Genomic DNA, 28000 nt, shown 5'->3' with positions numbered 1-28000 from the left:
AAATAAAAAATCAAAACCCATGCGTTTGGGAGAAGCAGGATAGACGCGTCATCAAGGCAGCCTTTCTCAGGCCAGGCAAAGAGCGCAAGACGCCCGCCAAGTCCTGAATGAATGAAACCTCTCTCAAGTCAAAAGACCAAAAGGCGCCCCCTGCTGAATGCCACACGGGGGATGAGGTTTGGGAGCGGCTAGCGCTGACACTGGAACTGTACACACCATTTATTAGAGGTGGCAAGAGCTGCCGGGAGAGGACAGTCAGCTGAATTAAATCAAGAGTCTTCTCCTGTAAACAAAAGAGAAATGTCGCCATTCCAAACAGAAGGGGGAGGTGAGAGAGGGGGAGAAAACAGTGTCAAGTGAGGAACTGAGATGCAATAATAATAATAATAATAAAGACATCGGAGGGTGTGTGGAGGGGGAGGAATGTTCGACTCGACTGCACCAGAAAGGAGGTCGAGCGCATGCAAGTCTTGGAGGGTTTAGTGCTTTATAGTGTGTGGGGGCGACTTGCCCGACAGAGAAAGGGGGACAATCTGGCCCGCGGCAGGGAGCCTGGCGCAGCCTCAGGGGCTCTCCGGCACCCCGTCTTCCTGCGTGGTGTCGTCCGTCTCCAGCTCGGCCAGCTGCCGCCTCAGCAGGTTGACTTTCACCTGCAGCTCCTTATTGTACTTGATGATGTTGATCATTTCTTCGTAGGATTCATCCAGGAATTTGGACGACCGGTTCCAGCGGAGGAAGACACCTGGTGTGGGAGAGATTATTTTTTTTCTCAGACAATTGAGACATATGGAATAACACACAAAATGTAACGTGCCAAAACTTTAGACTGTGAACTTAAGTCTTTGTACTGCATAGCGGTCAACGTTTCCCTTTCTTAAAGGGAAATTCCCTTATTCCGAATAGGATTCCTCGCAAGAAAAGGGAAAAGTTGACAGCTATGTTGTACTGTGTCTTGGGGCACAGGGGCGAGGGAATGGAAGCAACTGGAGGACACAAAAAAATAGGTAAGATGTAGAAACAGCAATCTGGAAGACCAAAAGGTAGTAGTTTTTAAGATGAAGAGGTTGGAGACTAAAGTAGGATCAGTTTCCTGTACTTGGGAAAGTAATTTTATTTCAGGAGACCAGATTGCTACTGCTATTAACAAATGGCATTTAGTGATTTTTGTGTGTTTTAACGGGTTGTGGCTTTTTAAATGTATTCTTCTTGACCAGCTTTTATCGTAAACCACCTGTGCAAAGGGTGATATATAAATCACCTTTCATCCACATTTAGTCCTTAACAATAACCCTGTAAGGGTGAGAGACAGTGATTGGTGCAAGGTCACCCAGTGAACATTATGCCTGATTGGGGATTTGAACTCGGGTCTCCCAGGTCATGGGTGGCGCTGTGGGTTAAAGCCTCAACGCCTAGGGCTTGCCGATCGAAAGGTCGGCGGTTCGAATCCCCGCGGCGGGGTGCGCTCCCGCTGCTCGGTCCCAGCGCCTGCCAACCTAGCAGTTCGAAAGCACCCTCGGGTGCAAGTAGATAAATAGGGACCGCTTACCAGCGGGAAGGTAAACGGCGTTTCCGTGTGCGGCTCTGGCTCGCCAGAGCAGCGATGTCACGCTGGCCACGTGACCCGGAAGTGTCTTCGGACAGCGCTGGCCCCTGGCCTCTTGAGTGAGATGGGTGCACAACCCCAGAGTCTGGCAAGACTTGCCCGTACGGGCAGGGGTACCTTTACCTTTACCTTTACCTCCCAGGTCATAGTCTGAACACTCTAACCACAATGTCTTCCCAGGCACTTTTATCTGCTCAAAATCCCCTTTGCACAGCTGGTTTTCCCGCTAGCAGAGGGTGAAAAGGTCATGCAACTTTTCTCCCGCAGTCCAAGAAAAGAAAGGCCACGTAATCATTGAAACATGCTGTGCCCTGCTGCCAAACCTGTGATGAGAGGAGGAAATGGAGCAGGACCTCTGGTGGTGAACATATGGGAATGGAACTCCAAGAGGAGGCAATCCTTGAAGTGAGAAGCGCTTTGCACCTCTACACCGTTCAGAATAGAAGGCTGGGTGGGCATCTAATCCTGGCATCCAATGAAACGTGACCGTGTTGACTTGGTGCTCAATGCAGGAGAGGCTGAGTGCGTGCAAACAGGAACTGGGCAGGAAGATTAAATGGTTTCTCACGCATTGTGGATTTTTGAGAGGTTACTTCCCCAGATCCTCTGCGGGCAAAGGCAGGCACACTAGTGCCCAGGGGCAACATGCTGGCATCTTATTTACTTACAAAAAATATTTGCATACTATTGTGTCATTAAAAAAACCTACACATATTGCAGCAGTTTAAAGCACCAAAAGCGAACAATAAAACCATAAAAAGACATCAATTAATCATTGTGTGTTATTAACTGTCTGCAAAGGCATGGCGGGATAGACAAGTTTTAAGCAGGTGTTTAAAAGCAGGAACAGAAGGCACCTGCTGAATATCTAGTGGCAGAGAGTTCCAGAGACTGGGCCAATGACACAAAAGACTTGGTTTCTCACTGTTGTCAAACGAGCCTCACCAACTCAGGGAATGACCAAAGGTTTCTGTGATGATGTTAAGGCACGGGTGCCTGACTATGGCCAGGAATATCTTCCTTTCACAAAGAAAGGTGGCAGCTAGCACACCAGTCTAAGCAGGCAGAACTTGCTGCCAGCCACTGCCACCACCTGGGCACCCACAAATTGCACCAGATCAAAGAACCTCTCTACGACCTACCTTCCCAGAGCTGCAGGCTCTGCGGTGCCACAGAAGGCCAGATGACCAGGCTGTTGGCCTCAAAGAGGGGGTTCTTGAATCTGTTGAGCTCTTCCGGCCGATTCACCCAGGACCACAGGGACATCGTCTTCTGGGGCAGCTTCAGCTTACACCTGGCAAAGAGACCAGCCATCAGCCACATGTCTCTTTTGAGCATAAAAAACATCAACTCCCTTCACTAAGTCAAGCCTGAGGGTTCAGAAAGCATGGGAGTCACCGGCTTGTTGCCAAATCTTTCCTCTAATTTCTCTGCAAATTTGCAAACAACCTAGAGGAAGATGGATGTCTCTCACACACAAGAGACCTTCATGCTGCCATTGCCTTAATTCCCATGGAAACTAACAACTTCCCAGCATTATCTAACTGAGCAGCAGATGAGGTAGAGGCACAGAGAATCAAGGGGGCACCAAGTGAAACTCTGGATAACAACACTGACCCCGGGGGAAAACAGTAGATCACGTGCTCCTGAATAAGCCAAAGGCAGGTGTGAAGGAACTCTTGCAGGGGCCAGTGAAGAGCAAGCCAGTAAAGCTCGTTTTGCAAATGTAGAAATTTAGAAAATGCGCCTCTTTGCTACTCTGTGCAAATAAACGTGATGTTTCAGCAACACTGCCCAGTAACATGATGCACGGCTTCCCCCTTGTGGTGGGAAACTTAAGCGCATGTGGATTAGCAGGTTATTACACAGTTCAAGGTCACCTCTGAGATATAAACACGGAGGGTTTGCACAAAAATCCAGGCCCACACACTGCTATGATTATTTATTTCATTTGTATACCACTCGGCGGTTCACTACCTACTAGTCACCCGATATCCTACAAAGCAAAACTCTAAACTAGCTCAGAAGCTCAGTAAAAATAAAAAAGGAAGATTACTGGATGTAAGCAATTGATTAATAAATCAGTGATGATCTTAATTACAGTGGTACCTCGGGTTAAGTATTTAATTCGTTCCAGAGGTCCGTTCTTAACCTGATACTGTTCTTAACCTGAAGCACCACTTTAGCTAATGGGGCCTCCTGATGCCACCGTGCCGCCGCTGCGAGATTTCTGAAGCAAAGTTCTTAACCCGAGGTACTATTTCTGGGTTAGCGGAGTCTGTAACCTGAAGGAGGAGGAGTTTGGATTTGATATCCTGCTTTATCACTACCTGAAGGAGTCTCAAAGTGGCCAACATTCTCCTTTCCCTTCCTCCCCCACAACAAACACTCTGTGAGGTGAGTGGGGCTGAGAGACTTCAGAGAAGTGTGACTAGCCCAAGGTCACCCAGCAGCTGCATGTGGAGGAGCGGAGACGCGAACCCGGTTCCCCAGATTATGAGTCCACCGCTCTAAACCACTACACCACACTGGCTCACTGAAGCGCATGTAACCTGAAGCGTCTGTAACCCGAGGTACCACTGTATTGATTTATTGATTGCCTTTTATGCCACTGCCAAGAGGCTTGTATATTCCTCATTATGTGCCTCATCCATATTGCACAGTGCAACTGAGACTGCCTAGACCCCTACATCCCTTCGTGTTTTCTCATCCATGGTGCAGAGCGCAACTGAGACTGCCTAGGATGCCGACAGCCCTCCCTCTTTGCCTCAGGGAACCCCAGAAGCAAAAAGCTCACCTACCTTTCGCTTTCATTGTTGCCCAGGAAAGTGCCAAACTGGGAGGCGTACGAATGCTCAAAGAGCATGATCAGGAAGTGGTAGTTGAACTCGAAGGAGCAAGGGAACTGGCGGAGGATCTGCCAGACGCAGTCTAGGAAGAGAAGGAAGACGGGGGCCTCCCACTTCTGCTTGCTGTTGGAGTAGGCGGACTGGGCACAGCGCTGCTGGAATGGGTGGCCGGCCTGCAGGGGCAAAAAATAAATAGAGAGAGGGTCTTTCGTTAGGCAGAGCAAAGGGTACAGCAAGGAAAGAGTTATTTTAAAAATCTGTAACATGGAAAGCCTAAAAAACAAAGAATTCTGATGGAAAGAGGCACCGTATAGCACTGTATTTTTCGCCCTATAAGACGCACCAGACCACAAGACGCACCTAGTTTTCGGAGGAGGAAAACAAGAAAAAAAAATTCTAATCTCAGAAGCCAGAACAACAAGAGGGATCGCTGTGCAGTGAAAGCAGCAATCCCTCTTGCTGTTCTGGCTTCTGTGATAGCTGCGCAGCCTGCATTCACTCCGTAAGACACACACACATTTTCCTTTACTTTTTAGGATGGAAAAAGTGAGTCTTATAGAGCAAAAAATACGGTATGTCTTTTTGCTGGGTTGCAGAGAGGAAATTCTATGCATAAGCAGAAAAGTGCGTGGCACTTTCCAAATGACAGTAATGGGTCAGGTCCCTGCCCACAAGAAGCTTACAATTTAAGTCCAGGGAGCCAACAGAGGCCAGGTATGGAGTCGTGAGTAACTGGAGGAAGATTGTGCATTTATTTCAATTGCAGGCTTAGTTACAGTAGGATACAGTAGGGGTTATGTGATGGTTGATCGTTAAGGTGGCCACAGTCATTCTGCTAGAAGGATTTCTGCCTCCATCATGGAACTTCTCTTCCCTCTCTCCCTGCACCCTCGGCAGATCTGCTCTGCAGAACTGGGTGAACAACCAGAATAGATTTAAGAGGTGCATGTGTGGAAAAGAGTGGAGGAGTTTGATGCTGCAGCCAGAAGTCCTTCTGCTAGTAGAGCGACTTTGTTGGCTATCACCCTTGATGGAAAAATGCCCCAGAAGTGGAAATATCTGTAAGGTTTATTCAAAGTCATAAGGGACGGTGACAGCTAAGTGGAACCTCCAGAGCAAGAACCAGTGTACCACAGAATACCAACTACTGGGGATCAAACAGGAAGGGCTCTTAGTCCGCCCCCCTTTGTGAACATCCCAGAGGCAGCTGACAGCTGGAGCTACTTAAAAGAGTGGAAATTGCTCCAACTTGATGCAGTCATGGCCAACAACTAGGATGGCTTTGGAAGAAGGTTTAGGCAAATTCATGGATGTAAAAGGTGTTGACATTTCCATTCCACCTTAAGGAACAGGCATGAGATTGTTGCATGTCACATTCCAGCACCGCATGCTGGGAACTTCCGTTTGTGTATAGTTTTGCTTTTGCTGTTCTCTCTGAGACGACATGAGAGAGAGAGACGACATGTTTCTTTGATCTGATTTATGTTTAATAAATCTGTAGTTAATGTATGACTTCACAAGCCTTACGCCTATTCTGTGTGCGTAGTCCGGTTTGCTGATTTACGTTGGAGCACGGGCTGATGGATGGAGTTGGCACAGCTGGGGCTTGTCAACTGGCTTTCCGGCCCTCCGCATGTCGACAATGGCCACTAGCCACAATGGATGTGTTCTTCCTCCTCTGTTGGGGGCAGTATGCCCCTGAATGCCAACTACTAGGAGTGCCAAGTGGTGAAGAGTCCTGTTGCATTCAGGCTTTCATCAGGGCATCTGGTTGGCCACTGGGTGGCGATGGGAAGCTGGACTAGCTGAACCTTCAATCTGATCCTGCCGTCGGGCTTCTCTTGCCAGTCTTCTGCAGTTAGCGCTTCCTGTCCACACACTAGTAGCTCCCCGCTGTGCCGCACACGTCTTTTCAATTTTCTGAAGCGGGTCGTGCACTTGCTAGCTAAACGTGCGCTTATATGCATCCGAGTCGTTTCCCCTTACAAGCCTCCGTTTTGACAGATTAAAACGTCAACCCAGACGTGCATGGATGCGTCTCGTGCGGGTCGCTTAATGTTTTGTTACAAGGGGCAAAAAGCGAGGCGCTTCGAGCTGACTGCCGCGAGTCGGCAGTTGCTCGGAAAGGAGGGCCAGCGCAGGGATGCAGGCCACGGTTTTCCAGCCGGTGATTGTTTTGCAAGAAATGTCGCAGCACATCTCACCATGGGCGAATGCACCGGAGGGGGTACAGTCAAGCGCAAAACTGCCAAGCGGGCAGGAGGGAGGTGAATGTGGCATGTTGAATTCAAATGCCAGTAACTCTTCGGGATCAGGGGCTGGTTAAGAAGCAGGAAGCCCAGGATGGGGATAAATGGACGTAAAAAGTGGAGTCCCCAAAGGATCGGTGTTGAAACTTGCGTCTTTTACCTTTCGCATAAATAATCTGAGGCAGTGGTCCCTAAAGGGGTGGTACCATTCCCTGGGGGCATCAGGATCAGGGTGGATAAAAATCAATGATTTAAACACACACACACACACAGATTTTTAAAATTTAAACCAGATTTCTATAGTTTTCTATTTACGTTACATTACAGTCCAAAGGCTATCCATCAGGAAATAAGGATTTGTTTTAAGTTTTTCATGTGTGCTAAAACTCAGTCTAAGTTTTTAAAAATAAAAATAAAAAATTGTTCAACCCCATCAGTTAACAAACATGGATACATATGCTAGAATGTTATTGTTTTAGTAAAATAAATTGTTTAAATTGTTATCAAGGAAATGATTGCCCAAATGTAAACAGTTAACTTATTAAACCTCACAATAATTTCATAATTATCTATGTCTTTCTAATAGTATAACCAAATCAGTAATTTTTGACTGTAACTGTAAAAACTACTCTGAAAATTTATTATTCCCAAAATGAAACCTTCCTCCGGTTGTAAGTATTAATATTATACCAGCAAGAATGAGTCCTTCTGTAAAAAGATGGTTGAAATCAAGTCTTACTGACTAGTGATTTAAACTGTGATTTAAATCGATTTGATCTAAATCAAATCCGGATTTGATCAGGATTACCTATAGGGTTGCTAAGAGGGAAGCGGGCGGCAGCTGTCCCAACCAACAGCCACTGGCAGACCTCTCCACCACGATTTTGCCCTTTTGTTTCTGAGCAGAGTACTTCTTACTGTGGGCTACTCACCGCACCCAGGAGCTAGCAATTTGTCAGCTCTTACCTGCAGCCACTCCCTCTCAACCAGAGCTTCAAAACCGCGGATGGTCCTGCATCTGGGATCTAGGATGATCTGAGCCAGCGAGGTCACCTGTAGTGTTGAATCTGTGCCTTCAGTCCCATGGACCAGGACAGATGCTCCCTCCCTAGGAAAGGGCCAGAGGAAGGTTGAGAAAGGGAGGCAAACATACTGAGCTGGTGTATGCACAGACAACATATTGCAGGGGCAGGAACACTTCTTCAGCCCAAGGTCCATGTTCTCTGGCAGGAAACCTTCTGGAGGCCAGAGGTGGGCAAGATCTTACCGGCTGCCCCAGAATAACAACCCCCAATGGTTGCTAGCCAAATTTATTGAGGAGACGTTTTGGTTTCTCAAGGGCTGTTGGCCACAATAGGTGGACAGAGCCTCCACATTCCAGCGTACCTCTTGATATCAGTTTCTTGGAGAAAAACGACAGAGGCTGTGGCCGCCAGCGAGTTTCCTGGAAAACTCTGCTATGAATGCAATAAGAGGACTAGATGGACCTTTGATCGGATCCAGCACCAATCCTCTTCTTATGTTCTTTATTAACGTTCTAAACAAGCAAAGCTGTTTGGAGCGGCTCATTCCGTTAAACTGCAGTTCATCTCGAAAGCCCCAAACAACTTCAGACCTGAGGACTGGAGGCCTTATACATTCCTGCCCAGCGACTGCACTCCTCAAACGGGGCACTGCTAAGCGTACAACATGCTCCCTGTGCGCGTTTTTAGAGCATGCACCAGAAACAGGGCTTTTTGTGTTGCATCTCCAGCCTTCTGGAATCAGCTGCAAACCTAAGTTAGACAAGCACCTAGTGTTTTGATATTCAGGCAACCACTGAAGCCCTTTTTTGTTTGAAAACGCTCTCCCCGAAGTGTGACCCAATCATTTTACGGAATAAAAATTTTGCAATTGTAGAAGCGTGTGTTTTTTTACGTTTAATGGGCCTGCGACCTCCTGGATCCTATCTTACTGCATACCGCTTTGGTGACAGTGACACTGCTTGTAAACCTGCAAAGAAATAAATAGATAACCGGAAGGTGGGTCCCACCTGTCGATGCACTGAGCAGCCAAGCAGGCAGTGGTCAGGATCTCCTTGATGTGAGTCAGCCAGTTGGAAGCCTCCAGTTTGCTCAGCCAGCGGTCCATGTTGTGCGACTGGTCATTGCAGGCCTCCACAAGCTTGATGAGGCTCTCTTGCAGAATGTTGTACCTGTGGGGAATGTTGTACCAGGTGAAGGAACAAGAATGACCACAATGAGCCTGCAGAGGGATCTGGTTGTACCTTGAGGGCTGAAATGCCCCAGGGATCTATGGCCTTCCTTGTTATAGCAAAACAGCTTTGGTTCGAGACCTGCTCCCTCTGACCTGCAGGGCTGACATCAGATGGAGCAGAAAGAGCCCAGGGAATGACTCTGTGGCAACTCTGCGTTTTCCAAGTACACCCTGATCTATACCACCTGGCTTTGGTCACTGGTATACTAACTCCAGGCAATAACATCTTATCTACACACTGAATTTACAGAAAGGAAGCAAGCAGAACAAGAGCTGGAGGCAGGCTGGATAGCAGTGTGCAGAACAACGACAGCAATGCCACAGCTTATCCCCAAGTGGAGCTAACACTGAATTGTGCCATGGCATCGGCCAAAGCATGGCAAGCCTTGCTGTTTGTATCTGGGGACTATGCTTACCTTTGATTCTGCGTGCGAATGAACATATATAATACACATCAGTGGTTTGTCTATTAGGACGAAAGGGGCGCTGCCCAACTAATCTCAGCCTGCCTTCTTATTGACAACAAGTCTAAGAGGGTGGAACTGCCTGGCAGCTTCCTCTTCCCCTGCCTCAGTGTTGCCTTTGTAGAACTGAGCCAGGGCTTTTTCGGTCGTGGCCCCGATCTGGTGGAATGCTCTGTCGCAAGAGACTAGGGCCCTGTGGGACTTGACATCTTTCCGCAGGGCCTGCAAGACAGAGCTGTTCCGCCAGGCCTTTGGCCAAGGCACAGTCTGACCCCCTCCTTCGGTAATCCTCATAGCACTCTAGCCCAATGGTTGCCATTAATTTGATTTTGAATTGATTTTAGAATGAACTGATTTTAGAATGTATTTCAATTAATTGATTGTGATTTTATGTAAACTGTTATTTTTACTGTTGTTAGCCGCTCTGAGCCCGGCTTCGGCTGGGGAGGGCAGGATATAAATAAATGATGATGATGATGATGATGAGCTGGAGGACGGGGACACAACAGGTCTTAGTTAGCTCTGGCTTCATCAACTGCCAGTCTCCTTGCCTTCTGCCCTACCACTTCCAAGGGGCAACAGTCTCCAACGCCCACGTGGAAACACAGCAAACCAGATGGGATCCTGGCGGTCGCAATGGGTCTTCCCTCCCAATACACCCCCCAGGAACGGGAAGGGAAGAATCTTGGAAGAGGGCATGTGAGGTGTGGCGTGCACTACAAAGATGCAATTATTTGTTGTGTGCCCTTATTCTTATTAGCTAGAGGATGCAAAGGTCCATATAGTTAAAGCTACGGTTTTCCCAGTAGTGATGTATGGAAGTGAGAGCTGGACCATAAAGAAGGCTGATCGCCGAAGAATTGATGCTTTTGGATTATGGTGCTGGAGGAGACTCTTGAGAGTCCCATGGACTGCAAGATCAAACCTATCCATTCTTAAGGAAATCAGCCCTGAGTGCTCACTGGAAGGGCAGATCCTGAAGCTAAGACTCCAATCCTTTGGCCACCTCATGAGAAGAGAAGACTCCCTGGAAAAGACCCTGATGTTGGGAAAGATGGAGGGCACAAGGAGAAGGGGACGACAGAGGACAAGATGGTGGGACAGTGTTCTTGAAGCTATCAGCATGAGTTTGACCAAACTGCGGGAGGCAGTGGAAGACAGGAGTGCCTGGCGTGCTCTGGTCCATGGGGGTCACGAAAAGTCGGACATGACTAAACAACAACAACAACGTTGACTTGGGGCTGGGGGGTCAAAGACTTCAAAAGAAAGGGGTGGTCAAGGAGGGATTTCGGGGAAGGAAGATGTGCAGTGGCCTGGGCTTAGGATACCCTCTTTGCAGACCCATTAGGTCTTCATAATGGAACGTTCGAAAAAGTATTTCATGGCAGTGAGAATGAACACCGTGACAATCCGTGGGGCTGAGCTTTGGCTAGGTTCACATTCACATCACACATGCAGACAAATTGGGGACTGGGCAGCAGACTCATGAACCTGACAATCTCAGTTACTAGTCCTCAAGGGGCTCCGCATAAGGGGGATTTATAAGGGACAGAATGCACGGCACCTCCCCTTGACTGGCAGAAGCTTGTATTATGCAAATACAAGCAGAAGCATGCACTTACACTTCATTTTATGTAACTGATACAAATCAGCAAAACAAAAAGGGCCTTTTCCGCGGTGGCTCCGTTTGTGGAATGCTCTCCCCAGGGAGGTTCAACTGGTGCCTTCCTTATACGCCTTTAGGTGCTAGGCAAGAACATTCCCATTCAGCCAGGCCTTTGGCTGACTGACGTCTGATGCCCTTTTAAATGTGTTTTGGAAGGGGGTGTGTGGAATTAATGGTTTGCTTTTGTTCTTATTTTTATTATGCATCTCGTCTTTTTTATATTGCAATTTTATGTTGTGCAACATCCTGAGATCTACAAAAGCAGTATACAGATTTAATAAATAAAAATAAAAATCATAGAATTTTGGCTTTTGTGGGTGACATCCCCCCCCCCTTTAAGCCAATGGCCTGTGGTTTAGACAGAGACCACTGCATCCAGTCGACCCAGCACGTTCCATGGCTGAGCACGGGTTTGTAACTTCTGCCCGGAGGTCTAAAGCCACCTCATCTCTCCTGCGTCCAGGAACTGGTCACAGGACATTTAATTGGTTATGAATTGGGACACTTAATGTCCTTTGATTGGATGCCCAGAGGGCAGAAGGGGGAGATGGAGGAGAGGACAAGATAGCAGAGCAGGAAGGATCTTAATTGAGAGAAGCAAACCTTGGTGAACTCAAGGTCTGTCAGCTGCAGGAGCAGCAAGAAACAGGGGCAATGAACTGTAAGGCACGAAGGCTTATGGGGCAGGATTTAAAAGGAAGTTGACAGGAGCCTCCCGTGGAAATGGATTTCGGGGCTCTCCTTTACTGGACACGCTTACTAGGATGAAAGTAATTAAAAGAGGAGTCCATGAGGTGCTTCACCTAAAATTATAACCAAGAAAACCCCAAACCCAGACGGCTGTCAGCAAACCAAACACAAAAGAGGTTAATTCTCTCCCCTCTACCCACACACTTGAGGAAATCTATCGGGGACAGTTCCTTTCTTTAAATAGAAAAGAAAATGTTGCAGTTAATAATGGGCAATCTTTTAAAAAATATAGAAAACCAAGAATTGCGTAATTTCTATATGTACCCAGAATTTTATTAATTTTGCATTAGTTGTTTATATTTTTCGTTCCTGTTTTTAATTTGCAAAACTGGTTTTTAAAATGCCCTCACTCATCTTCTCCAAGAGTGAAACTGCACCTCTGCACAAAATGTGATTTTATTTAGAAATAATTTATCTTCTATACTTTTAGAAATATTATTGCCTCACAAGTGAAGAACCTGGCATCAACTTTCCAGAATCTAAAAATTCCTGCTGGAGGCTAAGGGCAGTGTTTGCTAACAAAAAATATACAGAAATAACCAGATCTGCAGAGCTAGATTAACTCTTCCAAAATTGACCAAAACAAAACTAGTACAGTGAAACATTGGTTGTCGAATGTAATCTGCTCCGGAAGACCATTCGACTTCCAAAACATTCAACAACTGAGGCGTGGCTTCCGATTGGTCGCAAGAGCTTCTTGCACTCAAGCTGTGTTGGACGTTCGAGATCTGAGGAATGTTCGAAAACCGGAGCATTTACTTCCGGGTTTTTGGCGTTCGGGAACCGAAATGTCCGAAAACAGAGCTGTTCGAGGACCGAGGTTTGACTGTATGAGGGGTTTTTTATATTAGCCATTCATTCTCAAGCCTGTGCAAAAATATTCATATATATTGGGGCCGTGGGAATCCAGTAATGAAGAGGCCCCTGTTACTTTCTATTTTGTGCAGAGCTTCCCTCAACCACTATACAGTGGTACCTCGGGTTACATACGCTTCAGGTTACACACTCCGCTAACCTAGAAATAGTGCTTCAAGTTAAGAACTTTGCTTCAGGATAAGAACAGAAATTGGGCTCCAGTGGCGCGGCGGCAGCAGGAGGCCTCATTAGCTGTGCTTCAGGTGCTGAAGTGGTGCTTCAGGTTAAAAACAGTTTCAGGTTAAGTATGGACCTCCGGAACGAATTAAGTACTTAACCCAAGGTACCACTGTACCTGAAACCCTGCAAAACCATTCTCTGGTTCTAATGTCTTTTAACATGTTTTCAAATTGCATGCTGCAACATAGCCTTGAGGACTGGAATCTTGATTTAAGCAAATATGAGAACACAAGCTCTCAGTGTGTCATACTAACAACGTGGGTTTTGTTTCTGTTTTTTTTTTTTAAAAATTCCACACCACAGTGCAATCAGGCAATGTGCAATCAGGCAGCTGAAGTTGCCTAGACACCACACTGCCTGTCGATTTACAATAAATTTGAAGCCAGTCAAATAAGAGACATCAGACACAATTGTTTGGGAAGGAGGTTCACACAGAATGCTGCCGTAATTCTTTTGGTGCCCAGTGGATGTGAACTTTCAGATTTTGTACTCTCAGCTACCTCAAACAGAGAAATAAAAGTGTTTGCAATATAATCACAGGCTGCTTTATGAACTCAGTAGACCACAGGGACAACCCACTCTGGTTGAGTTCACTGGCCATGTGCAAGCATTGGACTGTAAAATATCCCACCTTAAAATTTATTATATTGCTACTCCAGCCTTCCTCCAAAGAGCTCGGAGTGGAGTGCACACATACACCACCTCTGCATCTCCTTAAGCCTCATGCAGTGATTCTAAAAGGAGGCACAGGTAAACTTGGCCCTCCAGGTGTTCTGGGACTACAACTCCCATGATCCCTAGCTAACAGGACCAGGGGTAAGGGATGATGGGAGTTGTAGTCTCAAAAACATCTGGAGGGCCAAGTTTGCCTATGCCTATTCTAAGGGATGCGGGTGGTGCTGTGGTCTAAACCACTGAGCCTCTTGGGCCTGCCGATCAGAATGTGGGCGGTTCGAATCCCCGCGACGGGGAGACCTCCCATTGCTCGGCCCCAGCTCCTGCCAACCTAGCAATTCGAAAGCACACCAGTGCAAATAGATAAATAGGTAAATAGCAGGAAGGTAAATGGAGAAGACCCTGATGTTGGGAAAGATGGAGGGCACAAGGAGAAGGGGGCGACAGAGGACGAGATGGTTGGATAGTGTTTTCGAGGTTACCAGCATGAGTTTGACCAAACTGCGGGAGGCAGTGGAGGACAGAGGTGCCTGGCGTTCTCTGGTCCATGGGGTCACGAAGAGTCGAACACGACTAAACGACTAAACAACAACAAATGGCATTTCCATGCGCTCTGGTTTCTGTCATGGTATTCCGTTGCGCCAGAAGCTGTACAGTCCTGCTGGCCACATGACCCGGAAAGCTATCTGTGGTCAAACGCCGGCTCCCTCAGCCTGAAAGCGAGATGAGCGCCGCAACCCCATAGTCACCTTTGACTGGACTTAACCATGCAGGCATCCTTTACCTTTACCTTTAACCTGCAGTGATTCTGCAATGGGCTCCAGGTCTGTAGGAGAATTTCTCCTGCAAGTTCCAAAGAAATCAGAAGGCAGCTCTGTGGTAACTCAGAGCAGGACTTTCTGTGTGGAATAGCATTCCTGTTGAGATACAGCACACACCCACTGTCTGCACTTTCTGGAAATGACTAGAGACATTTTTGTTCCAAGAAGGCAAGTTCCCATAAGAGATATCTGAGTAGATACAGATATCTGTGAGGGGAGGAAGCTTGAACTAGATAAGCCACTGACCTGATTCAGCAGGCTCTTCTTATGTTTAACATCTGGGAGGGCACAGGCTCCCCATCCCTGTCTTGGAGCTTAGCAACAACCTCACGAGGTCCTTCATACCATGCCTCACTCATCAACTCACCTCTCAATGGACTTGTGGATCCTTCGCCACTGGGGATAGTGGGCTTCCTGCTCAAAGCCTCCCCCTTTGGCCCGGGCTTGCTGAGCGACGCTCAGAGAGCGTGTGTCAATGATGTAGCCCCTCTTGCCGGCTCTCAGCGTGGCGTTGATCAGCTTCTCGTCCTCCTTGCAGCGCCTCCCGTTGGTACCCGTGAGCGGCTGGCTGCTGCGCATCATCACCTAGGAAGGGCAAACGGGGTCCAGTGAGCAGGTGACGCCTCAGCTGAGTCTTCCACCGGCCCACAAACCTGACACCTCACTTGAAGAACGTCCGCTCGGCCCAGAGGCAAAATGGCCATTAAGAATCCTTGGCTTGGGAAAGCAAGGACTTCCATTTATCTTGCCAACCCATCTGCTTGGAAGATGTTATTCTGCAAACATGCAGCCCATCTCCCAAACATGCAGTCACACTTCAAAACGACCCTGACAGATTAGAGAACTGGGCCAAAACAAACAAGATGAATTTTAACAGGGAGAAATGTAAAGTATTGCACTTGGGCAAAAAAAAATGAGAGGCACAAATACAAGATGGGTGACACCTGGCTTGAGAGCAGTACATGTGAAAAGGTTCTAGGAGTCTTGGTTGACCACAAACTTGACATGAGCCAACAGTGTGACACGGCAGCTAAAAAAGCCAATGCAATTCTGGGATGCATCAATAGGAGTATAGCATCTAGATCAAGGGAAGTAATAGTGCCACTGTATTCTGCTCTGGTCAGACCTCACCTGGAGTACTGTGTCCAGTTCTGGGCACCACAGTTCAAGAAGGACACTGCCAAACTGGAACGTGTCCAGAGGAGGGCAACCAAAATGGTCAAAGGCTTGGAAACGATGCCTTATGAGGAACAGCTAAGGGAGCTGGGCATGTTTAGCCTGGAGAAGAGGAGGTTAAGGGGTGATATGATAGCCATGTTCAAATATATAAAAGGATGTCACATAGAGGAGGGAGAAAGGTTGTTTTCTGCCGCTCCAGGGAAGCGGACACGGAGCAATGGATCCAAACTACAAGAAAGAAGATTCCACCTAAACATTAGGAAGAACTTCCTGACAGTAAGAGCTGTTCGACAAGGGAATTTGCTGCCAAGGAGTGTGGTGGAGTCTCCTTCTTTGGAGGTCTTTAAGCAGAGGCTTGACAACCATATGTCAGGAGTGCTCTGATGGTGTTTCCTGCTTGGCAGGGGGTTGGACTCGAGGGCCCTTGTGGTCTCTTCCAACCCTATGATTCTATGATTCTATTCTATGATTCCCCTGAACACAAAGGTAGCGGGGTGAAAGTTGGCATGCACACCCAGGGCGCAATTTTAGGTCAAAATGCCAAAAATGTAGTGCAACCCATGCACGCGTTTTCAAAGGGATGGGGAAGGAGGATGTAATATTTGCCCTCAAGGCCAAGATCTGAGAATATGCACGTCCAGGAAACAAGTATACGTTTGCAGTTGAAACTCATCCACCTCGACCAACTCACCATCCCATTTTTCTTGTGGTAATAGCTGAGGACCGGGAAGCGCCCACCGTGGCGGAAGGTGGAAACTTTCCAGAGGGATTCGTCGTCAATCGATTTGGGGACAGTGACGATGGGCGGGTAAGAGGGGCAGACGGAGAAATCTTTGTTGATGTAGCTCAACCGCCATTCGTTTGTCTGGAGGGGAGAAAAATCATGGTTAACTAAGGGTGAAGGTAATGTAATGGGATTTCCAGAGGTGGGGGATCAGAAATAAGAGTAAACTACTGTGGCTTTAAGCCATCAGATTTCAGGAGCAGACAAAAGGATGCTCAGCCGGCTAAGAGCAGCCTCTTTGCAACCCGGTTTTCCTGACTCATTTTTCCTCCCAATCGTGCCACATACCCACCCACTTAGCTGCCTCTTCAAGAGACATCTTGTCGATTGGCCTTCCCCGCCTCTCAGCACTGCTACATAATTTAGCACCCTACAAGGCAGCCACTTTATGGAGCTTTAAACAAAGCTGGTGTGTAAAATCAGGCACACACGGACAGGGAGGAGACTGGCAGATTCTGCAATCCCACAAGTGCAGAGGTCAATGCCAAACACAAGCTGTATTTATTTAATCCAGGGCTGGGAAAGCTTTTCCAGCCTGAGGGCGTGAGAAGTCTTACAAGGCTGCAACAAAAAACACTGTGCCAGAAGGGGAGAAGGGGTGGGGTTTTCACTCTGCACCCCATGAACCGAATGGTCTTCCCCAGGGTTGGTTGGAAGTGATTTCCCCTCCAAATGGTACTTCTCATTCCGTGGAGAACCATGTCCCCTCCCCATCCCCACTACAAGTTCCCATTTTATGCAAGTTCGCTCTCCCTAAGCGCAGGAGAGGCATTGCTCCATGAACAGGGACTTACAACTGAACTGAGAAGCTCAAATTCCCGTTCTGGCAAGAAGGAGTGCCAGCCATCCTCGATGACTTCAAACATGGGCCGGTAAAAGAAAGGATACATCAGGGTGATGGAATCCAAGGTGGACAGTGCCTGCGGGACGGAAAACACAGACATGCAGAGACATAATTTTATCGAACGACCCTGAAGATTCAGTGGGTCTCGGCCCCTTAGATGCATGTTGCTTCCGCAGCCTCTGTTTATTATTTATTTAAAGCATCTGTACAGCGCTCTTCGGCCAAAAGGGCTCCCAGACACATAAAATCGCGTAAAACAAGACAGGTGGGTGTCGGCTTGCAAGCAGAGAAAAAGCACGGCACACAAGGGGAAAGGGCCAAGGAGGGAAGAGGAAAACCAAAATCAAAACTCAGACACCAATTTCTAAACAGTTGTTCTTATAATGACCAGGGGCAAAACCTGCACAATGGAGCTGGGCTTTTGGCAAAGGGGTAACTCTCCATGGAGGTGCAGGTTAATTCTTTGTCCAGGGCGGCTGTCTACCAGCTCCATCTGGTCCGCAGGCTGAGACCCTACCTACATGCGGACTGTCTTGCCAGAGTTGTGCATGCTCTAGTTATCTCCCGCTTGGACTACTGCAATGCACTCTACGTGGGGCTACCTTTGAAGGTGACCCGGAAACTGCAATTAATCCAGAATGCGGCAGCTAGACTGGTGACTGGGAGTGGCCGCCGGGACCACATAACACCGGTCCTGAGAGATCTGCATTGGTTCCCAGTACGTTTTCGAGCACAATTCAAAGTGTTGGTGCTGACCTTTAAAGCTCTAAACGGCCTCGGTCCAGTATACCTGAAGGAGCATCTCCACCCCCATCATTCAGCCCGGACACTGAGATCCAGCACCGAGGGCCTTCTGGCGGTTCCCTCATTGCGAGAAGTGAGGTTACAGGGAACCAGACAGAGGGCCTTCTCGGTAGTGGCACCCGCCCTGTGGAATGCCCTCCCTTCAGATGTGAAGGAAATAAGCAGCCATCTTCTCTTTAAAAGACATCTGAAGGCAGCCCCGTTTAGGAAGTTTTTAATATTTAATGCTGTATTGTTTTTAAAATTTGATTGGAAGCCGCCCAGAGTGGCTGGGGAAACTCAGCCAGATGGGCGGGGTATAAATAATAAAAAATTATTATTATTATTATTATTATTATTATTATTATTATTATTATTATTATTATTATTATTATTATTCCCATCTCTCACTGAGGAAATCTGCTGGAATGGCTGTAGGGATGGGAGGCCTGATGAAACTGGCTGCATGCAGGCTATCCCAGTGCATGGTCCACAGGGTACAGGAGGGAACAGGTCTGCCCTTTGCCACTTTTTTTTTTTTTTTGCTTTGTTACTAGAAGTGCCTACCATATCCTAGTTCTGGACACCACGCCACCTTACAATATTCAGCATTAAGAATGTCACAGAGAAATGTACTAGCTGGCAGTGGTGCAGCTATCACAAGTAGGAGGTGCACAGAGAATGAAGCTGCACCTTAGAGCAGCCCAGTCTGAATAATGGGGATTAAGGGAGGTGCGTTATCTCCTGAACACTTATGAAGCCCTCCTCCTCCTCTTTCCGCGGGTCCGCACTTGAGTTTCTTTGGCCAGCCAGACTGACTTTTCCTCTTGCCTTCCTGATGGTTCGCTGTTTTATCAACATTCCACTGATGACAGCTTTCCCCTTAGAGCAGTCTTTCTCAACCTGTGGGTCCCCAGATGTTGTTGAACTACAACTCCCATCACCCCTAGCTAGCAAGGCCAGAGCTCAGGGATGATTTCTTGATTCTCAAAGGTTGAACAATCATAAAAAAAAAATCCCACTGCTCTTGTGGAACTGAGCACCACCCTAGCTTCCAACGAGGACCCCTGAAAAACCGGGTCAGGTTTATTGCCATTTTCTCTCCACTTCTACGGATCAGCTTACCTCGATGGAGCCAGCTATGTTCAAAGACTCCTCCATGCCGGGGATGTCAAGCTGGATAATCCGCAGGTCTTTGCATTTGATGATGATGGTGCCGATGGTGCCAACAAAACTGCAGCAACACAAAAGGCAGGTGCGTTTAAGAGGAGGATGCAAGGATGCTCTGCAGGGATGCTCTGCAAGCCTGCAAAGGCAGCCGCTTACAGTGAACCTGTGCATTCAACAGCAAGCAGTGCAACCAACAAGAGTTATAACCCATCACAATGCAGCTGCTAACACACCCTTCATTTAAGGCAGAGAAGTAGCTGGTTTGAAAAATGGTAAGAACAGAACTGCAAGTGATCTTAGCAAGGGGTGGTATGTGATTCGTAATGGAGAATTGTCAAGTGGGAAGCGGGTTGCTCGGCTTTTCCCACACCTGCTGGTTTGCTCCTGCAAGTATTCCACCCACCACTGTCCAAACCATTAGACATTCTGTAACCTGCTTAGAGGTTCTTACAATTAAGTGGTATGCAAATAAATAAATTACGAAGTTCCATCCTTCGCCTCTGCAGAGCCTGCCCGCGGGTCTCTTTGGTTCCTTCACTTACCTAAGACATAGATTTCCCTCCCAAACCATGAGGGCTAGGAGCTTGGTATTATAATTTGATGGTGGTGAGGAAAGGAGAGAGACTGCAATGACACAGAACTCTGCAGGGGATGCATAGAAGAGCCCTTGCTCATACAGAAAACTGGAATGAGGAGGACTCCGATCCCGTCAGTTTGAAGCATTAGAAGCAGAGAAAGTGAAGTGGGCTTAAAAAGAGGAAAGCGGATCACAGTTGTGATCAGGTTAAGCTCAATCAAGCAACCAGCAAGGATTAGGGAGAGTCAGACATGAAGGGCCAGACATAAAAGATCAGGGTTTCCATGGCGAGGGACTGCTAAGTCATTGGCGCAGACGCACCAAATTAGCAGGAGTGGATGAGGTCAGCCAGGGATTTGCGGGTTACATTATGCACTGTCAGGTCTAAACAATCCTTTGGTCTAATGCAAGGATTCTTAAAACTTTTGACCATATACTGCATGTAGCACACATGCTTCCTCAATAGGAAACAGTTTCCCCACTCACGAGGACGCTGCTCAGTGTATGAAGAAGGTCCTGGGTATCTCCACATAAAGCCTTCCTGAAACCCTGGAGAGCTGCTGCCAGCCAGTGTGGACAATATTGAGCTAAATGGGCCAAAGGTTCAATTCAGTAAAAGGCAGCTTTCTCCCTTCCTGCAAACAGCTGAGCCTCTCTCTGTTGCTTCAGGCATCTTATCAGGGAGGAAACCCGATAACAAGGGAGTGTTGTGTTTACATTGGCAGTTTTTTGCTTATTTCCTGCTGAACATGTGTTAGTACTACAAAACCCAAGTTTTACTGATGTTCTAGCCAAGCTTGGATAACAGGAAGGGTGTTTGTCTTCCACCTCTTTCCAGTTATTTACCCAGAGGCAACTAAGACAGGTGCACAAAGTGAAGTCTGTGGCCGCTGAACATTTTGGGAGGAGGGGAGTGGAACTGGAAGGGACCACGAGGGTCATCTAGTCCAACCCCCTGTAAGGCAGGAATCTTTTTGTCCAACGTGGGGCTGAAACCTACAACCCTGAGACTAAGAGTCTTGTGATCTAATTAATGAAAATAAATAAGAAATACAAAGGCAACACCCATGGCAGGGACCTGGTTATCCAGCTGGGAACGCCTATTGGAACAAATACGTCTTCTGTGGTTTCCAGAAGGTTCAGACAGCGAGTGCCTGTCGTATCTCAGCAGGAATGCTCTTCCAGAGGGGGCCATGGGAGGTGTATTCCAGTTACCTTGTGACTTTTACAGCATGCATTTTGATTTACTTAAAGCTGCTGTCTTTGGGGAGGTGTGAGACGGAAACGCAATGAGCAGCATATACAGAATGTTCACTTTAAAACCTTTTCTAGGGAAATACGTACAGTTCAAACCCAGGCCACATCTGCACAACACGCTGCTCCCCTCCCAGGACTACAATTGCTACTGTAGGACTCCCTCTTCCCAGGGAACACTGGGAATGTAACTGTGAGGGGGAATAAAGCGGTCCCTGAACAACTCTTGGCAACCTGAACAAACTACAGCTCCCAGAGTTCTTTGGGGAAAACTGTGACTGTTTATAAAGTGGAATTGTGGCATTTTAAATGTACAATGTGGACGCAGCCTCTGTATAAGGGACACAGGAAGCTGCCTTATCCAGAGTCAGGCCATTGGTCAGTGTGGTCTACTCTGACCAGCAGCTGCTCTCCAGGGTCTCAGATGGAGATCATTTCCCAGCCCAAAGTGGAGATGCCGGGGATTTAACCAGGCAGAGGCAAACTCGGCCCTCCAGATGCTTTGGGACTACAACTCCCATCATCCCTAGCTAACAGGACCAGTGGTCAGGGATGATGGGAGCTGTAGTCCCAAAACATCTGGAGGGCCGAGTTTGCCTATGCCTGGATTAAACCTTCTGAATGCAGAGCAGATGTGCTACTCCCTGAGCTACTGCCCCTCCCCGCCTTCACAACCCCATAGAAGTGACTAGCCAGCCACTATAGGACGTTAACGCTCTTCCAAGTAATCCTGTGAACTGCCAAACGGCCCTGGTAATATTTTTAAATAGATCAACCAGCCATTGCTGCCCTTACAAGGAGAAGCTCCGCTGCGCCAGTTCCCCATTTACTCGCATTCAAGGAAATTGCAAAAGAGCCTGGCAGGAGGGCAAGCAGGTTAATTGTCCCATTTCAACACTGTTCCAAACTGCTTGCTGCTCTTTAGTTCGGAAGAAAGGAACGCGTGCCAGAGAGTAGGATGCGAGAACAAAAATGAAGGCTCCGCAGATTGCAGCTCGTCTTTCTCTACCAGGCTACCGGGAGAAAAGCAACGCTGAGCCCTTGCAAGCAAATTGCCTCTTGCTCGCTCGGGATTTTGAAAACGGCAGGGGAGAAGTCATGGAGACAAAGGCGGAGGAGGGGCCCAAACCGTATAAACTTCAATGCCTTTCCCAAAGTACGGTCCCACCCACCTGCATCTAGCTTACAGCCTCATTCTGAGTAGCAGTGGGCTCAGGACAAACAAAAGGAAGGTATTTCTTCTGCAAAATTACCTTACGGCAGGGGTTGCTAATGTGGTGCCCGTGGGTGCAATGATACCCCTTGCAGGCTTCTCCTGATGCCCACAAAGCCTCTGACCTCCCCCTGGCACTGCCACTTGCCGCCCCTCTTGGCCATGAGATGGTGAAGGGTGGTCACCCCGCCTCCTTTGGAAAGTCCCTACAGTTGAGCTAGGAAGCTGGAAGATTGACGCTCTTCCCCACTTCCTCTTATGTGCTTCTCAAGGCTCAGATTAATTCTACTTGATCCGACTTTTATCCAGTTCCTTTGGAAAGTGAAGTGTGTCCACACGAACGTTCTTTCTGTCTCTCATTTGGGGGTGGGAATTAATCTGAGGCAGGGGAAGAATTAAGCTATCAGAAGTATGGTGCCGAAGGCACCCACTTAAAAACCCAAAGGCGCTGACTTAAAAATCCCAATGTGCCCACCAGCCTTATGGAAAGGGCATTTGAAAGAAAGATCAAGCACATTCATGGAGATCAATTAGGTCTCCTGGTGCCTACAAGTTAAGGGAGTTAAGCAGAGCCTCCATGCTCAGGGGCAGTATACCACGAAATAAGAGTTGCTGGGGAGTGGGGCAATGCTAACAGACTGCCTTCAAGCCCTACTTGTGGGCTCCCTGTGGGAATTTGGCTGGCTGCTCCAGGAAGCAAGTTGCTGAACTAGATGCACCTTGTAGTCTGACCCAGCAGTTTAGATATGATGATTAATCCCCCGAGTCCGGCCTTTCTGGAGTGCAAATATAAAAACTGACAGCCATAAAGTAAAATTCAGCTGAGTATGAGCAGACCATTCCCTTGTTTAAAGGCAGAGGCTGAGTCTTTCCCAGAATCGTGAGCAGAGGTGGGGAACCTGTGGCTTTCCAGACAACAATGCGGGACTACAATTCCCATCATCCCTCAACATTGGCCGTACTGGCTGGGGCAGATGGGAGTTGGGAGTCCAACAACATCTGAAGGGTGCCAGGTTCCCCACTCCTAACCAGCAGGAAAAGTCAAAAGGATAAAACCGATCCTTAGCTAATCTGACTAGGGCAAAGGTTCTTCCTGACCACAACTGGAAAAAAATCCAGTCCCGAGGCATATGCGTTGGCAGGGCAGGGCATCCGCCCACTCAGTTAAGGGAAATATTACAAGCACGCCAAGTCATGCTTCATTCTCGCAGAAGGGCTGCAGCTCAGTGGTAGTGCATCTGTTTGGCACACAGAATGTGCCAGCCTCAATCCCTGGCATCTCGACAGGGCTGAATGGCTGCCCTTTCAAAATCCAGGAAAGCCACTGCCAGTCAATGTACACAATACTGAGCAACATGGACCAGTGGTCCGACTCTGTACTACACAGCTTTCCATGTTCCTTAGGCCAGGATAGCTCAGTTGGTTAGAGCATGGTGCTGATAATGCCAAGGTCACAGGTTTGATCCCCATGCAGGACATACAATATATATTCCTGCACTGCTAAAGGTTGGATGAGATGATCCTCAGGGTCTCTTCCAACTATAATTCTATGATTCCATCCTTGGTTAAGACCCAGCACAAAACCAGGCATGCTTACACCCACATTCATTTCCATGGGATAGCAGGACACTGTCGCTGTCCAATAAGATCTGTACATTCCTTATGTCTAAATGTCAGCTCAATAATACTTAGGTGGTCAGCCCCGGCAACCCCTCCTCTCTCAGTAAAATGGAGAATAATTAAACTGGGTTGCTTGGAATGGTGTTGAGTCCATAGATACATTTCTTCAGTGTTCTGTAAAAAAATATTATCTCAACAAACAGTGTGGAAGGCAACAGAAAAAGAAAATATACATAATAGGGGAAAAAACAAGGCGGGCTGGAACACATTAATTAAACTTTACAACGGTCATAAAAAACAGCTTATGAGACTGAAGACCTGTCTGAATAATCGAGTCAGCAGAAGGTAATTATAGAGCAGAAATTGGCTAGTGAGATGGTGGGCTCACCTTCACTAGAGGTCCCTAAGCAGTGGCTGGACAGCCTTCTGCCAAGGACAATCTAGCCCTAGACTTCCTGCAAAAAGGAGGATTGCCTGCAGGAACCCTAAAAAACTGATTCTATGAGAAGGAGTTGGCAAGCTGCAGGTTGGCTGCTGTGAGAACAGGATGCTGAACTAGCTGGGCCTTTGGCCTGATCCAGTGGGGCTCTTCCGTTCTTAAGAAGATCCAGAACTTGCGAGGAGCCACTGAGAAGGCCCTTTTTTTGTCTTGAATTCCAGCCAAACAGGCTACAGATGATGGCAGGACAGAAGGACAGCATCTCCCAAAGATCTCAAAACTCAGGCAGTATGGAATGGGAGTACAGTCTTTCAGGTCACTTGGGGGCAGCTTATGTTGGGCTTTGTGGGACCAACTTATAAGGATATAAGAATAACTTGCTGCTGGATCAGGCCAATGGCCCCTCTAGTCCAGCTTCCTGTTCTCACAGTGGCCAACCAGATGCCTTTGGGAAGCACACAATAATGACCTGAGTGTACAGTGGTACCTCGGGTTACATACACTTCAGGTTACATACGCTTCAGGTTACAGACTCTGCTAACCCAGAAATAGTGCCTCGGGTTAAGAACTTTGCTTCAGGATGAGAACAGAAATCGCGCAGCAGTGGTGCGGTGGCGGCAGGAGACCCCATTAGCTAAAGTGGTGCTTCAGGTTAAGAACAGTTTCAGGTTAAGAACGGACCTCCAGAACGAATTAAGTACTTAACCCGAGGTACCACTGTATATGCTTTCCTTGCCCACCATGCTGTCTCCAAATGCTTTCTTCTTACACAGTCAAATGTTGGTATTGAATGAAAATTACATGGTTCTTCAGCAGTACGTAGCTCATTTTCCTCCTCCGTTAACTGCCTGCAACGCAAAGATAAAAGCTCCCTCACCGTTTTTCGATGGAATCAATGTTGGAATGCAGAAGCCACAGTTCCTCAACATTGTCTTGCCGCCGTGAGGAGAAGATGAGGTGATGGCCTGTCAAGCACAGCGTCCCCTCCACTGCCGGGTAGAAGGGGCGGTGAAGGACCACGTTGTCAGCCCGTGGCGTCTTGATGAGCTCAGCAAACTCCATGTTTCCCTCAGCTCCAGCACAACGTTCCTTTAAGCAAACTGGTGCCAACTCGAATCTTCCAGCAAGATATAACCCAAAATTCTTGGTCGCTTCCACAGGAGTCCACAAGTTTCAAGGTCACGGCACTAGCTGAGAGTTAGCGGCCCAGCAGAGGTCATCGCTGCAGGATCCAATTTCTTACTGGTTGGGGGAAGACATGAGAAATCATGAACCATTTCTAGCTTAGAAAAGGATGGGTGTTTTGAGGAAGGGGCAGAATAACTTACAAGGTATGGGAGAAGTTTTAGGAAAGAGGAAAGCTCTCTGGGGAGTGGGTGGGGAAGATGTCACAAACCAAGGTGCTAATGAAAAGGCAGTTATCTGGGGATGTCACAATCACAGCTCTCTCCAGGTGCAAATGTGCAAAAGGATGTAAAGCGGAAGTCTTAACACGTTATTAAGGGCCTTAAGGACTTTTGGAGAGAATTCAAAGGCCCTGCCCTCCCTCCCCCAAGGACTAAAATCACAACACCTGGTGTGGTCAGAACACCTCAAACCCACCCACTCGGACCCTCCCACCCACAAACCACCAGAAGCGGATCCATTTCCAGCCCCTAGGCATGGATAACAGGTGCAGAATAAACCCACGCTCCCCTAACACAGAAGCCAGGGAAGACCTTGTGCAGAACAGCGATTCCAATTCAGTAGAGGGTCCAATTGCCTGAGAATGGTTCCCCCCTCCATACATATACCCCCCACACCCAGGGGAGGGAGAGGCAGCTGAACTCCCCGCTCCTAACAACAGAAAAGGGTAACCGCCTCCCACCGACCCCTGCCCAGTTCATGGAATCAGAAATGGGAGCAATTATTACTCTATTACTATTTATTAAAACTGCACACCCCCCTTCGCCCGCAAACACAAAAAGTGCAATGAAAACAAACCAATAACCGAACAACCCCCCCAAAAAAACCTCCTTTCTACAAATCAGAGGGCTGTGGAACCCCCCTAATCTTAGAAGGACTTGTTGAGGTGAGGTGAGGAAGGGGGAGAGAGAGAAAAAAGAATTAAAGAATCAATACCCACCTTTTGGAGAGGGGAAGGAGGTTGGGGGGGGGCTGGGCCCCCAGCTGTCAGAGGGGGGTCTTGGACTCCATAGTGGAGGAATATTTTGGGGGTGGGGGACTGGCAACAAAAGGCTGTTTTTTTTAAATAATAATAATAATAGTCTGGCTGCCACACGCAATATATGCAATATAGTACAGATAGAGGTATATAGATGCACACCCCGCCTTTCTCCCAGTCTAGAGGGGGGGACCCCTTTTCCTTTGCCCCCAACCAACCCTCCTTCCTTCCTCTGCCTCCCCTATAGAGGCTCCAGCAGACAGGAAGAGCTCCCCGCCGGTACCCGGATGTTGAGGCGGTTGGCCGTTATTTTGGGGGGGGGAGGGGGAGGGGGGAGAGGAAATGAGGTGAGAGACAGAGAGGAATAGTGATGATAATAATAATAATAATAGCGATAATAATAATGATAATACACACGAAACGGGCGGGAGGCGGGGCCGGCGCTGCCCGGAGGCGGAGTGTCGGGGGGGGCAGGGCCGCCTCGCCCCCACGTGACGCTGCCCGGCGACCAATGAGGGGAGGCAGCTGAGAAGCGCGGAAGTTGCCTCCGGGTCCTTCGCTTTTCTCCTTCCCCACCTCTCTTTTAGTGTGTTTCTCGCTCTCCTTTTTGCCCTTACCGGAAATAGGCCGCGGGAGGGAAGGTGCCGGCTGGAAACTCGGCCGCGCAACGCGGAGGTTCCGGTGTTCAAATCCTGCCCCGTCATAATCGGGCGAGGCAAGGCGAGGGGTTTGCTTTGAATTGGCCGTTGTGCGCGTGCATGTGGCTGTGCGTGAATGTGCGTGTATATTGGTGTGGGTGGGTGTAATATATAAAATATATTGTGTGTGTGTGTGTGTGTGTGTATGTGTGTATGTATATATATGTGTGTGTATGTACTGTATATGTGTGTATATATATATATATGTATTAAATATATGTATGTGTGTATATATATGTATATGTATATTTATGTGTGTGTGTGTGTGTATATATATACACATACTTGTATATGTGTGTGTGTGTGTGTGTATATGTATATATATGTTTGTGTATGTACTGTATGTGTGTGTGTGTGTGTGTGTATATATATATATATATGTATTAAATATATGTGTGTGTATATATATGTATATGTATATTTATGTGTGTGTGTGTGTGTGTGTATATATACACATACTTGTATATGTGTGTGTGTCTATATATGTGTGTGTGTGTGTGTGTGTGTGTGTATCCACACACACACACACACACACAGTCATAAAAGGTAAAGGGACCCCTGACCATTAGGTCCAGTCATGGCCGACTCTGGGGTTGTGGCGCTCATCTCGCTTTACTGGCCGAGGGAGCCGGTGTACAGCTTCCGGGTCATGTGGCCAGCATGACTAAGCCACTTCTGGCGAACCAGAGCAGCGCACGGAAACGCCATTTACCTTCCCGCCGGAGCAGTACCTATTTATCTACTTGCACTTTGACATGCTTTCGAACTGCTAGGTTGGCAGGAGCAGGGACTGAGCGACGGGAGCTCACCCCGGCGTGGGGATTTGAACTGCTGACTTTCTGATCGG

The 28000-nt window shown here is 47.8% G+C and overlaps 2 protein-coding genes across 4 annotated transcripts in view; both read right to left on the bottom strand.

Moving 5' to 3' along the window:
* Window positions 1-28000, bottom strand: part of LOC309365793 (L-threonine 3-dehydrogenase, mitochondrial-like) — a 209300-nt gene that overhangs the window by 45844 nt on the left and 135456 nt on the right. The gene's annotated exons all lie outside the window — the stretch shown is intronic.
* Window positions 471-27150, bottom strand: MTMR9 (myotubularin related protein 9). 3 transcript variants are annotated; one of them, XM_081904099.1, is made up of 11 exons: window positions 27073-27150; window positions 25169-25533; window positions 19144-19252; window positions 17186-17311; window positions 16299-16472; window positions 14796-15013; window positions 8734-8895; window positions 7668-7809; window positions 4405-4625; window positions 2746-2897; window positions 471-742 (listed from the first exon to the last, which is right to left on the bottom strand). In XM_081904099.1, exons 2-11 carry the CDS (start codon window positions 25351-25353, stop codon window positions 564-566), a joined length of 1668 nt encoding a protein of 555 aa, XP_081760225.1. In that variant the 5' UTR covers window positions 25354-25533; window positions 27073-27150; the 3' UTR covers window positions 471-563. The 3 variants fall into 3 exon arrangements, with proteins under 3 accessions (XP_081760225.1, XP_081760223.1, XP_081760224.1); XM_081904097.1 differs by lacking the exon at window positions 27073-27150 and adding an exon at window positions 26873-26971; XM_081904098.1 differs by lacking the exon at window positions 27073-27150 and adding an exon at window positions 26417-26796.

Source organism: Podarcis melisellensis (genome assembly GCF_964234715.1).
Source record: "Podarcis melisellensis genome assembly, chromosome: 3".
Classification (NCBI taxonomy): domain Eukaryota; kingdom Metazoa; phylum Chordata; class Lepidosauria; order Squamata; family Lacertidae; genus Podarcis; species Podarcis melisellensis.
Note: the sequence above shows the minus strand (reverse complement) of the source record. Positions and strands in the feature narration are given on the sequence as shown.